The sequence below is a fragment of the Arachis ipaensis genome, chromosome B07, assembly GCF_000816755.2.
Source record: "Arachis ipaensis cultivar K30076 chromosome B07, Araip1.1, whole genome shotgun sequence".
Lineage (NCBI taxonomy): Eukaryota > Viridiplantae > Streptophyta > Magnoliopsida > Fabales > Fabaceae > Arachis > Arachis ipaensis.
Genome location: NC_029791.2, coordinates 1853825 through 1868560, shown reverse-complemented (window position 1 = coordinate 1868560; position 14736 = coordinate 1853825). Strand labels below are relative to the sequence as shown.

Here is a 14736-nt window from a genome sequence, read left to right as displayed (position 1 = left end):
AAGGTCACCTCCCTCCGACTCCGACAGTGCATTTTTTATCCGTTCAAGCTCAACCTTTGGTTGTCATCAAGGTATGTCCGATTAAGTTTTTTTGTTAATCCAGATTAGTTTAATTTTGATGATAGTCTATGCCTTTTCAACGATTATCTGTTTACGGTGTTGGTTTGCTATTCTGAAATTTGGATATAAAGTAACATTGTCCAGTTCTATGCTGTGGCTAGGTTTGGGGAATTGAAATTAAAACCTAATACTGGGGTCGTAAATAATTGGGTTAGTTTAATTGGATTTGGTTCATTTAATTTTACATGCAGCTTAGTTTAGCTTCCCTTCGTTGCTGCCATTGGCTCTGTTTATTGACATTTTTGGGTAAAATTATGGCAGGGGTTAAATTATGTCCATAAACGAGGATGATGTGAAGAATGATTCTGATAATGATTTGGGTGATGATTTCGATTATCAACCGAATGCAGAAGACGATGCTGAAGACGACGATGTGGATTCGCTGGATTCTACTAGCAAGAGTGAAGAAGTTTGTGGTGTAAAAAGAATAGCAGATTTAATGGTGGAGGATATTTGGAACCTGGAGTTTAGGACAGAGGATGAGGCCTGCCAGTTTTATAACGCTTATTCTTGTTGGCATGGATTTGTAATGAGGAAGGACGACGTGGTTAGGGATAATCAAGGTAGAATAATTAGCAGGCAACTTGTTTGCAACAAAGAGGGCTGGAGGAATATGAGGTATCTCCATCTGGATGATAGATCAAGGGAGGCAAGGTCACTAACGCGAACCAAGTGTCCAGCTCGGCTTAGGGTAAAGCTTGACTACGGCTGCGGTAGATGGAAGGTATCATGTTTTGTCGAATCTCATAACCACGATCTGACGCCACCCCAATTTGCGCATCTGGTTCCGGCCAATCGTCGTCTCACTGTGACTGATAGAGTCCAAGTGGAAAATCTTCATAATTTTGGTGTCAGGACCTGCCATATTATGGGGTATATTGCGTTCCAGAAGGGTGGATATCGTCATGCTGGCTTCACACGGAAAGATTTGTACAACCACATCGATCGGTATCGTCGGGCAAAAGTTAAAAACGGGGATGCCAATGCGGCAATAAACTATTTGATTGGCAAGTCAAGCAACGATCCGCTGTTCTTTGGAAAGTATACGTTCACTAGTGACGAAAGGCTGGAGCATATTTTTTGGACAGATGGGCAGTCAATTATCGACTATCACTGCTTTGGAGATATTGTTGCCTTTGATTCAACCTACAAGAAGAATAAATACAACAAGCCTTTGGTCATTTTCTCAGGATGCAATCATCACGGGCAGACTGTTATCTTCGGCTCCGGCCTACTATCCGACGAAACCACAGAGACGTATAAGTGGTTGTTGGAAACCTTTGTTGAAGCGATGGGTGGGAAAAGTCCAAAAGCAGTAATAACTGACGGAGACCTTGCCATGCGAGATGCAATCAAGAATGTTCTGCCTGAAGCGACCCATCGGTTATGCGGATGGCATCTGCAGAGAAATGCATGTGAGAATATAAAGAATCCTAATTTCCTGCGCGATTTTAAGGGTCTTATATATGACAACAACGACCAGAGAGACTTTGATCGGAGATGGGCAGCCATTTTGGATAAGCACAACCTTGTTGGCAGTACCTGGATGGAAAAGACGTACGAAACTCGTGAGATGTGGTCCCATTGTTTCCTCCGGGATAAGTTTTTCGGTTACATAAGGACGACATCACAGTGTGAAGGTATAAATTCTCTCATCAGATTTTATGTTAATCGCAAGAACACCCTCATTGACTTCATGCATAACCTGGATAGGGCCTTAAAGGAGTATAGAAACAACGAGTTAATAGCTGACTATAAGTCTCAGTGCTCAGAGCCAGTGATGATTACCTCGTTGGAGGTATATGAAAGATCTGTATCATGTTATTTCACGCGAAACATTTTCAAGGAAATTCGTAATGAGATTCAGAGGGCAGAGGCTTTGAATATAACGGTACTAAGCACAACCTTGGACAAGGTAGAGTTCAGTGTGACTGCTCTCGGAGACCCGGCCAAAGATCGACGGGTAGAAGTCGATAGAGGTAAGAAGCTGTTCTCGTGCTCGTGCAAGCTGTTTGAATCACGTGGTATTCCCTGTAGTCATATCTTCTGTGCCATGAAGTTCGAAAACATACTTGAGTTTCCAGATTCGTTGATATACAAAAGGTGGACAAAGAATGCAAAGAACGAATTTATTAGCACAGAAATGCATGTGAATGATGACATCGAAAGGGTCTTAAAGTTTCGAGTTGGAGCATTGGCATCGAATTGCAACAAGCTGTGTGATATTGCTTGCAAGGATCTTGCAGACTTTGATGAAGTCCAGTCTGAACTTGTCAATTTAGTTATCCGTCTGCAGTCACGCAAACAAGGCAAGTCAACTCCTAATGTTAACGTGGAAGGCATCAACGATCCATTTGTTGTCAAAAGCAAAGGAGCCCCTTCCAAGAAGTCTTCTTGGAGGAAGAAGAGAGCATGCTCTAATTGCCACAAGTACGGTCATTACTACAAGCGCTGTCCAGATCTGATGCAGCATAGTGTTGAAGGTAACCATCGCGATCGATCATACGGCAATGCATCAGCCAAGGACTCAGGTTTTAGTCCAGAGAGGTTTGCTAATTCTTCGAGGTCGTTCTCAATTAAGTCCGAACACCTCTCAGGACCTAATACCAAGGTACGATTTGTTTATTCTAAATAGGCTCCTGCTGTGAAAATCTTGTTCCGTGTTTGTCCCTTTAAAAACCATTAAACTATGTGAATGCTCCTCTGTTTGGGCAGCCTTTTAAAAAGGGTGGAACAAGGAAGTTTACGGGGACGGGTATGAGGAACCGGAAGGGTAAAGACAACACTTTTGTTGAGGTAATTTTTTTGAATATAAACATCTAATTTCCGTGTCATGAACTGGGTAAATTAATGAAGATCTCGTTCTTCTTGTCTTAAAAAAAATAATTTATAAAACAGCAGAGCCTCCATGAAAGCAGCGAATCCATTGACATCGCGTCCACGAATGGTGTTTTCAATAAAAATCTCTACTCGTTAACACAGGTGTGATGCATAAAACTCCTCTTAACCACTTTGCAATGAATGACCATTATGGTTTTATGCATGATTATAGTTTCTGATTGGGGATTATGATGTTATCAGCAGGTGAAGGAGTCACAGCAGGACAGGAGACATTCATTCACGAACTATGAATGCATTAATGATGTTGTTGATGATAAATGTGACACACGACATGTGCAGATCGATGTCCGAGATCCGTTACCATCGTCATTGCCCTGTGGCAACAAACAAGGATCGTACATGACATTGTTTGCGTCGATGCATAGGACACGTTGACCATTTCAAGGAATTAGTCTTCTGAATTTAGTGCAATGCAAGTATAATTGGTTCTAAAAGCATGATCTATCCTGATAACTTAACCGCAATGTATTAGTCACTACTTGGTATTGAGGAGTTTTAAGTTGTAGTCATTTACGTTAAGTATGAATATGTCCATTTTGGTGATAATGATGTTCAATAATATGTGTGTGATTTGCTTACAGTGCTGTATTCTCGTTGCAGTAAATTGCGGTTGACTTTTGGGTAACGATTTGCTACCATTGTGATTATGCAATTTAGTTGATCAATTAGAGTTGTGTAAATTGATTTTTTTCCCTACTTGGTCCATTATGATGACAATAATGTTGAATAATATGCATGTGTTTTGCTTACATTGGTGTATTTTAGTTGCAGTTTATTGTGGTTGCATTTGGAGTAAGGACTTCCTACCATTGTGGTTATGCAATACAGTTGAAAAAACAGACCTGTGTTAATTGAATTTTTTTACTTTCTTAGTGCATTTGATTTACCAACCAAATTATTTGATTGAATCGGTTGTAGTCTCCAAGGTTGAATTGTTCTTAGATGGTTACGAATCTCTTTTGTAACGTTGAGGTTGTGAATCTACTTTGTTATTATGGATTTCCTGTATTCATTGAAAATTTTATTTAAGGGAAAATGGCACACTGTGTATGAAAGCAGTTTGAAATATATATAGATATATGAAGCAGAGAATTCGTAAACACAAACACATTTTTATTCGCTCATATCATAGTTTCGATTATTAGGTTCAATAACATTTTGAGGTTGTTAGAGTCTTACATAATGACAGAATTTAACACTAGAAACAATAAATGTTTGAAACACTGCGGACATTTCCTTTAAGTTGTACAATAACGAATCTTTCTATGTTATCAGCTACTTGAATACGGCATGACTTCACTTTGACAGGCAGGGTTTTGCTTCATGGGATTGAGAGCTTGAATATTTCCAGAATGTAGTCATACAGCATCCGTAACATTGTTGACTATTATGACCTGATATTAAGAAAACTCATCACGGCAACTATACACATTAGATGAATAAAAAAAATCAATTAAATCAGTAAACCTAAAAAAAATGATCCACGAAACTGCTAGTTACCCTTTAGCCTTTGGGTTCTAGGTTCTTCATCAATTTCCTTTCCCAGTGTTCTACCTACATACACAACAACAGCCTATGTTAAATATAAGTATATAAATTCAAAGAAATACATCACATGGACCAACCATACATTAGTCAGATTCTTTTAATAGCTCTACTGCATGCACCCAAACACCATCCGAGACACTTCCAGTCTAAATTAGAAAAAAGAAGCATTTTTTTTACCTCTAGACGGATATCTTCCGTGGGAAAAATCAATCGGTACAGCAGCACAAGTGCCTAAGTTGGTTTGGGAATGGTACTTCTCGTTTTCACCATCTTCCTGAACTCTTGGGGGAGAAGCAACGTCATCTGTTCCCTTTGCGCTTCCTCGTCGTGCATTGAGATGAGAAAATGGTTAGTTAATATTTTGCTTTTTTCTTCCGTGCAGAAGTTTGTGGAAAAGGTACCGCGGTCGTAAGTACAACCGTTCGTGAAACATAGACGGATTACCGCTACGTACGAAAATTATGAATTACTCAAGACAAAACCCAAGGCAGTATTATAGAGGTCTGTAGCCGATGACATGTTGTCGAACTTTAATTTAGTGTGTCAAGCCGACTCCATAAGACGTTCCTTGTTCGGCTAAGTGGGAAGGAGTATCAACTCCAATTTTGTCGGAGCTACCAACGGGTGACGGAATAAAAGTCAGACGGAGGAAGGTAGATGATAGTGTTTGGTTAAATGAAGGTTGGTATGCACTTCCTGAGTTCTTAAGACTAAAGCATGGATATTTTGTGGTTTTCAAGTACATGCTGAATCCGTATACGAATTAATTGTGATCCACTTTGACTGATGCAAAGAATGACTAGTCAAGTTTGAAATGTTTTCATAACGACCAGCAGGAAGTGATACGGAAAATCATTTCCCACATCCCGGTGCTCGTGATGGAAACGGATCAACCTCGAAAATTCAATCATCTATTCACTCAGTAGGATCACAAGGAATTCATCATGGATTTAACAGTGCACAAAAAAACAACAAAATACCCATGCCTTAGCGCTAAGAAACCAACAACTCCATACCAACTTTCATTCAAACAGACACGAGCATCAATAATTTTTCTAAGTCAAACCTTTTTCCCGTCACCCGCTGGTACCTCCGACAATATTGTGTTAAAAGAGCCTAACCAAGTAACTCTGAAAATTTTATTCACATTACAACCATCACGCCATTGTCTTACCTTCATAGTCAGATTTGTTGGCTGCTTTGGGTTCGGTTATTGAGTGGCTTCACCTGTGAGTTCAGTTTCCAGCATTCGAACGGCGACGGCAACTACATGGCTGTCAATTTCATCGACCAACGTGCATCTTTGATCACAAAAGTCCACCCAGCAACAATTGGAATGAACACTGCTTCCCGAAGACAATCTGAAATCCCAGACAGACACATCAGGTATAAAACACTCAATAAGTAATTCATCAAATCAATTATATACATTAACAACCATGTTCCAACAAAATCATGTCCAAATACACAACCTAATATAATGACTTCACAAATTATTCCATAAACCGAGAAGAACTTACCATCGTATCGACGATAGAGCCACTTTGATTTAGCGAGAAACAAGTCATCATGTGAGACGATACAGGGCATCCACGATACTACCACTAATTGTGACGATTTGTGGAATTAGGGAAAACAACAACCAAATGAGCTTTGATGGGGTTGAAGACAATCTGCCTATTTGTAGAACCCTCGCTTGGTGTTGGATAGAGTGATCTTGGATGTGGATAAAGTCTTATCTCATTAGGATCGGCAATTTGTGGTTCTCGTTCTTCTCTTCCAGATCCACCTCTTCTTATCTATGCTCTGGACCTGCAAAATGAAACCACATGACCCCCACTGCAAAGTGAATAAGCCCACATCACCTATTGGCCCAACTACCTTAAACAAGTCCACCTCTAAAGACCAAGACCAAAAACCACAACGCAATAACCCAGCCCACGTACCACGTCCCATTCAATCTGTATCCTTTAATCTGTACCATATAATTGCCCCCTTAAGAAATTAAAAAAAAAGGGCACACAAAGTAACGTTAGAGCAGTGGCACAGCTGAGATCCAAGCCCAACCACAATAAATTACCCACCCTTGAGTCATTCAAAGAAACTACGGTTGGGCTATTTTACTCATTGATTGGGCCGAATTAAGTCTTTACTATTCTGTTCATGTATAAAAAAAACATTTTTCATTAAACCAGATTAAAAATAAAATAAAAAAACTGGTGACATACGGCTTCATTCAAACATTACCGGTGTTTTCATCTTTCTCGATTTACTTTTTTTCTTTTACATTTTAAGGTCAAACCAAACCAATTTTTTAAAAAGAATCCCCCCATTAAATTGTCAATTTAAAACCCAACATATAAAGAGAGTTCCACCTACAAAAATATGAGGTTTTGTTGTCTTCCTCACCTATTGGGCCAGATTTTTTTTTTAATTTTTTGTAAAGGCCAACAAAGTAATCAATTTATCCTGGCTATACTTCAGAAAAAAAAATTAAGGCAACTCTGCCATTTGTACTTGGAAAACTAATTTTTCTCCAATCAAGTTAAAATGGAAAAGTCAATTAAAAAACGAGCAGAAACTAATAATATTTGCGAATGCGATTCTGTTTTAGTTAATAGCGAAAGTTGTTTTCAACTAAATAACACCCAAAAAAAGTCAACGTAATTGTTCAACAAACAAGAAACATATAATACTTTCTAAACCTACGGGAAAAGTCTTAGCATGATATATTATGACAAAGAGGTCAAACACAGGGGCTAAGCGTCTTCAGCCACTCATCGTTGTGCATCCTATCTGTATCGAACCTGGATGATCGTCACTGGCTCCTTTGATATCACCTCGAAGACCCCTACACCACCTGGCTTGAAGTTGCACATTGAAGCAAAGTTCTCCCATCCTCCAGAAATAATGCCGAAGCTACCATCCTTTTTTCCACTGTACCTTGTATATGTAGCTTTGACCTGTATGTGACCATGTGTGAGGATGATAGGGTGCCTCTGACCAGTGAAGTGACTGAGATGAGGGACGTTCGGCTGATTATAACGCAAGAAATTTCTGTTAGTATTAGCTAATTTAATGCTTACTTCAGCAAAACAATATTTCAACCAAATTGTTGCAACAACTTAACGCTTACCAACAATCGCGACGACATCATGCGAGCAGTTAGGTCCATCACAAAAAAAGGCCACTTGCTTTTGACCTTTGCGGCAACCGCTCTAGCACTAGCTGAAGGAGGGATGTTGATACACTTTGCAATTTCATAATTACCAGTCCTTACATATGGTGGTTCTTCAGGATCATGGAGTTGGTATGAATTCTCAATGCCACCAAAATCAAAAATCCGGACTTGGAAATTGGAGTTTCCTTTGTGTGTGAAATATAGTATGGAGTCCAGATTGATTTTGTACATCTGATAGAACTCCTCCCAGCCTCGAGTCAATGCAATTTTTCCACTTTAGAGTTGTGTCCAGAAGCACCTACAGGGGTTATTCCTTCCGTCAGGCACAACCAGGTCCAGGTAGGGGGTACGGTTTGGTAGCTCATTGGGAGTTATAGGTAATGACTGTTACAAATTGGTCAGGTTCTGTCAAAACATCGATAGCATTGTAAAAACCTTAAAATTAAGAGGTGTTAAGGAAACGGATGTTAATTACCAGTTTGAACATTGAAGGCCTTATTACTGGCTTAAGAAACCTCATCTTGTAGTTCTGTGTCGTACCGTTATCAATCGCTTGAACTCTCTTACCATTGTCCTTCGAAGACATCATCTATGGCAAATGTCACACAGTTGCCAAGTTCAAAAAGAAACAGAATCAGATTTCATTTAAAAAACCTAATACAGTCGAATCTTTTGATTTAAAATCAACACACATGCATGTTTTTTTGAATTGAAAACAAAGTGGTTCAATTTTTCTACAAACAGTGCAACTATATTTTGTTGAACTGGTTTACTGTTGTGATCTATTAAATCTTTAACAGAATAATCTTAATCAAACCTAAATGCATAAAGTCCTTTTCAGACGAACAAATCAGAAACCCAAATCAGTCACCCATTCATTTAAAAAATGCTAAACTATCTTATTTTGATTTTACAACGATTGTATTTTTTATTACATTGACACTACATTCAGATGATGAACAACAACCGATCACTATCAGGAGAAGAGTTAGGATAGAGTTTCACCTTGTTTGACATTTTCTCCGATACGAAGCTGTTGTAGTCGATACCTTCAGCAGCAAATTCTGTGTTAGGTTGGGGTTACTATGCGAAGTGTTTTGTGAAGGAAGATGGAAGGTGAATAGTGATTACTGAAGGATACTTATGTTACACGCTTGTGAATGAAAAGAAAATATAAAGTAAAAAAACGAGGGGTTAAAAACGCGGCCTTTTAAAAAAAAAATTAGTGAGTAATTTAGCTACTTAAACCTTGCGGTTTTCGAAATTCTCCAACAAATATTCTGTTCTATCCCAAAAACTCCCCGTAAATCCCTCTCCATCGAATTTCGTTTTCAAAGAAAAACTAATTAAAATTTAATTTACCTCCCAAAAAAAAAAAAAAGAAATCCTAGGAAAATGAAATTATTAATTGTTTGCTATTAACAGCATTAATGGTTGCAAAGTTGTTGGAACACATTTTAAGACTTAAATAAAATAATTAATTTGATTAGTCGGTTTATACGTAACTACTACTATTTCCTTTAAAAATTAAATTCTGCAACAATTGTTACTATCTTATTTAATGCTAGATTAAAATAAAATCGCTAGAAACTCGAAACAAACGTTTTAATATTTTTAAATTTAACTTCAATTTTTTAAATAATTTGATTACTGGGTATCTTTTTCTTTTTCCATTTTAAAATGCCTATGAGTACCTATTTTGATAACTATTATTGTTTACATTTAATTTTTTCAATGAAAATTATTAAACAACATAAAACTAAAAAAATCTTTGCACATTTATAAATGACACATTTCCAAAACATTTTGATAATCAATAAATTAAAGGATATTTTACGTTTTCCAAACATTAGGATAACACAGAGTTTGCTAATAATAAAGTACCCTCTACCACTGATTCGACGTTTTGATTAACTTTACATTAAAAGGCTTAATAAATTTTCAACTAACATAGTAACATAGCAAAATAACTGATAAGGAAAATAGTTACACTCATTAGTGAACAATTCTTCGTCTGAGAACTTCCTTCGCATCTCCCTCCCTTCAACCACAGCCATCGTCGAAGTAATTAACCAAGAATGGAGTCTGGATTCCGGTAAGCATCTTCTTTAATTTTTACTACCTCCGTTGATATCAGCCGTATCTGTAAAGATAAAAATCGAGCATATTTAAATAACTGCATGCATAGAATAAGTAAATAAAGAGTCACAAAATGTTTGTCTCCTCCCTTCTTTTAAGTTTCGGGCCACTGTGTTTTATTTGTTGTTGTTTCTACATGTTGGTTAGGTATGTTAACGCATTAAGGAACATTCAATAATCTTACAACCAGTTCTATGTCATCGGGCTCTTTGCAACAGATGTACGTATATCCAGAATTTTGACCTCTTTTGTTGTTATGATTCTGTTAAAAAACATCTGGAAAACTAAGTTGCCATGGTTTTGTCTTGTTTCCGGCACAGGATGATGTTGAATTCCCACCTAATATCGTAAATCTCTTCAAGTGGTACAGTACCACAGATCTTTATTTGGTTGACATTCAAGACAATTGCCTCCACATCACCCCCAAGAGAGACGGTAACAGGTTCTGGATAAAGGAGCTGATTTAGGGAGGATACGGCGCATGTACAGACGAAGTTCTTTGCTGAGTGTGGAGCTTAGGTACGTTGGCTGGGGAGTATTCTACATGCTCGTCCGGGACATTAACCGGAAAGATGAAACTCCGTGTGTTGTTGATGAACTGTATGCGGGGAAGGTTTTGCCTGACCAAATCGTTCAACGCTTAGCTTCGGTGTGTGGTGCTTACTTCAACAAAGAAGCCCAACTTAGAGTCTACCAGACCGAGATGTTCCTTAGGAATCACCGCCGGAGCCAACAACAGCAATATTTCGATACTCAGCAGTCAGGGTTAGTATCATCGGACCATTATTTTCTGGTCTAATTTCTCACGTTTTCATGTTTTATGCCTAAATTTTTTTAACTCAACTACAGTGTAAACAAGAGGCAACATGGTGGGGGGCTGAGGTAGGTCCTAGTAAGCGACAGCAACCCAAGACCTCTCCTGACTCGTCCGTCAACCAGGGGTCAAATTAACAGATTTATGCAGACCTATAAATTTTGCTGTGTAGTGTAATTAATCAAAATGTTATCCTGGAGGTGTTATTTTGTATGTGATGTAATGTGTTTGATATTTGGTGACCAGTTGTGATATACTATGGTTTGTATTTATGGTGCATATGTTGCTAACTATTTTATTGCGACTATGTTTGGTTATCAGCAGTGTATCGACCAGATAGTGACTGCTACTGCATGCAAATACAATGCTACTGAATGCAAATGATACTATTTGAACATATCATATATGATAACAAAATTGTGTGGGAAAACAATGGATTACGGTAAGCATTACACAGGAAAAAAACTTTTGTGTTAACTGTTAAACAATCAGTTTTACCATGAAAATAATTTTAGAAGTTTAGCTATTCTTCTTGTTTAAGATTTGTTTGTGGCCATAACAAAATCATTGTCACAAAATTGTATTCCCTCAAGAATGCTGGGTTTTTTTTTATTTCTTAACATTGTTATTTGTTAGTCGAAGCACTCTCCCGGTTTTGGGTATTAAAAAAGTTAAGAAAAAAAAGAAACGTACTAGATTTCCAAAACAAGTACATTGTCACTGGCCCACTTAAATGTAATTTGGAATTTTTGGTCATAGTGTATAATCCTTGACGTTTTAGAAAGATTTTTTTTTATAACAACAACTTTAGGGCCCACGTAAAAAATTAAAACTTATACACAAAATGTCTACCACATACACCAGTCCGAATTTAAAATGTCCAACTAAAAAAGGTGAAATTCAAGTAATATATTTCCAAAACAACATTCCTGGTATGTCTCCTACGTTAGTCCCAACAAGTTCAAGTACATAATAATATCTTATGTTTGGGAGGTTGGTGGTGAAGGACTCCAAACGATATTAACTTAATTAATGGTAAAAAGGGTTTGTTATTTCCAATTTAAACTTCATAACCACAGCCGAATAAGGAACCGGATTGATCAAGATTCTATCAACAAAATCAAGTAACATGGAAAGATAATCTAACTTGGATAATAAAAATGAGCCTATAATGTATATTTCAGCTACCTTAACAAGTCAAGATTCTGTTGTAACTAGATTATTTTGAAAAAAAGACACTAACCTTTATCGTATATTGTATGACTAATTCACACAGCGATAATGTGTTCCTTTCCACCATCTGATCCAACATTTCATGCCCTGTATGATATGATGAACGACATTTTTGTCCCCCATGATAATGCGCGGGATTGATGCGTCGTTGAAAAGAACGAAAGCAAAATCACCCGAGTCTTTGTCCCTCCGAGGCATGACTGTTACCCTTTGAACCACATGACCAAACATGTTGCAGAAAAACTCAGCAATGCCTTCTGCAGTGGGCATGGACTCTCGACCGAAGCATACGGTCAGTGTCTTTGGACGTTCCGCGTCATCCAGCTCCTTGCAGACGTACTTCTGCTTTCCCTTATCTTGCTCAGTTTGCCTTCCTCCTTGTTGCATATGCAATCCTCGGCCATTGTTATGCCTACTCAATGCCTCTGGTGCAACCGATATGCACTGGTCCTGTGTGTTGAAACCCACTAGTTCTTTAGGATTCCTCTGGTACTCCAACCACACGGCATCCATCGTTATGTCACCTAGAATTCTAGAGCAAATGGTTGATAGGGTATCGGGAATTAGCGTTAGGAGGACGGATCTCATCCTATGAACCTGGTATAACGTGAGCTCGGTTTTCAGCACGTGTCCGAGGGTTTCGAGTTTTCTGGACTTCTCCACAACCCCAGAGAACTCCTGAGATAGTAGGCATTGCAAACAGATGACACATTCATCGGCAAGACTGTTCATAAACCAGCCTTCATTTTTTATGGCTGTTTGCACAATACCATTCAATCCCATTGTCTCCATTGACAGTAGAAATGCCATGACCATCAGGGACTGTTTAACTTCACGGTGAAGGACTTGCGTCAGCATCCTGAATGCAGTTCGATCAATTCCATGGAACATTTCCAAACATTCGATTGCCATGGTTGAGGGCTTCCTTCTAGTATCCATGTTGTATGGGTTAGAATTTGTAAGCATATAGTTTGTAGTTGTAGTTTTTTATGCTTAGACCACCAACTCATTTCCTCCTTCTTGTAGTCATGCAGCATGGTCTCCACTTTATTGCACCATGTTCTTGCTCGTAGTCCTAGACTAACCATCACCTACCTAATTGGAATATTATTTAATGGCCTTAATTACGTTGTATACATGTATATGATTTTATTGATACCACTAGGTACGGTTTATAGTTTCTTCTTGAAAAAGAACATGTGATAACTTTATCTAGTAAGGCGAAATTGAAATTAAATTGGGTAAACCTCGCCATATTCTATGAATCATAACAGGTTATTTAGCATAAGCAGTAATAATTTTTGTATACTATATTATCATAAATTTACATAATTGAATAGATCTTACTAATTAATTCTATAATAAATTTAATATTTATAGACTAAAATAAAAAATAATATGTAAAAAGTCGGAAAATATATTTTTAATTAAAACTAATAAAACATAAATTTTAGCGAGAAAATAGAATCATTAAAAAAAGTTAAATATTTATGTTGGTAGTAATTGAAATAAATGATTATCGTGTATATTGTTTGTTGTTTGCCGGTTTCCGGTTCAATGTGCACGGTTCAATATGTCCGGTCTAGTGACTAGATCTCAGACTGAATGGTCTTCGTGCCGATGGTTTGTTGTTTGGCGGTGTCCCGTTCGATGTGTACGGTTTAGGGTTCACGAGCTAGTCAATAGGTCTTATCATGAATGCTTCTGTGTCTATGGTTTATCGTTTGGCGGTTTCCGGTTCATCGTGGACGGTTTAGGGTTCGCGGTTTGATCGCTTGGTCTTTTAGTCAACGGCTTCGTGTATATTGTCTATTGTTTTCCGGTTTCCGGTTAAATGCGCACGGTTCAATGTGTCCGGTGTAGCGACTAGATCTCAGACTTAATGGTCTTCGTGCCGATGGTTTATTGTTTGGCGGTTTCTGGTTCAACGTGTACGGTTTAGGGTTCGCGGTTTGGTCGTTAGGTCTTACGGTGAATGGTTCTGTTCCTCTGGTTTATCCTTTGCCAGTTTTCGGTTCAATGCGCATGGTCCAATATTAGTTTTTATGATTTTTTTGCTTATGTTTTGTTCACATCAATCCCTTTTTTTCTATCTTTTATTACATTGTATTTATGTTGCGTATGAAATTTTTTTATTTTTTATTCTAATAAATTTTATTTAATTTTTATTGTATTTTTTTGTTCATATGATACATGTTGTTGGTTTTATCAAATTTTTATTATTTTTTTATCTGTATGTTATTTTTCATATGCTTTGATGTACTCTAGCTTTGTTTTGCATAAAATTGATTTTGCAAACTTGATTTTGATGAAAAGTAAGTTTGTGTTAAAAAGAAAGCGTTCAATGCACTCAAACGTGCTTCTCTTCCTTCTAACGCAAAATCAAACACACCCATAATGGTTCCAGTTTTAGAGTGAGTAAATCCAATGTTATGATACTAAAGATTATACTAAAAAAGTTCCAAACACATTACTAATAGTTAGTTTTAAGTTTCGTTATTATCTTTCGGGGAAGGCAGTGCTTTGCGATGAGGGATGGGAAGTTCAGTCTCCTATAAATGATAGGCAACGGGCCTAAAGGTGGAAAGCAAAAAAGTCATTAAGTAATAAATTAGGGTGCAGCATAAGTTAGATAATGAGTGACCATGACAAACGAAAAATCAAAGATCTGTGTGGGAGACAGGTAATGGTATACACATAGTTAATGAAAAGGAATATAACTCATAGGAAATGGAATAAAAATTCCCCTTTTCGAGTGTTTAGCCGTCGCATTAAACTTTGTTGCGGACTAAATCTTTGA

At 37.6% G+C, this 14736-nt stretch overlaps 2 protein-coding genes across 2 annotated transcripts; one reads left to right on the top strand and one right to left on the bottom strand.

The window, feature by feature from the left end:
• Positions 392-3396, top strand: LOC107606445 (protein FAR1-RELATED SEQUENCE 5-like). The gene is made up of 3 exons (XM_016308509.1): positions 392-2731; positions 2836-2916; positions 3205-3396. Exons 1-3 carry the CDS (start codon positions 392-394, stop codon positions 3394-3396), a joined length of 2613 nt encoding a protein of 870 aa, XP_016163995.1.
• Positions 11967-12875, bottom strand: LOC107606446. The gene has a single exon (XM_016308510.1). The coding sequence runs from the start codon at positions 12873-12875 to the stop codon at positions 11967-11969; it is 909 nt and encodes a 302-aa protein (XP_016163996.1).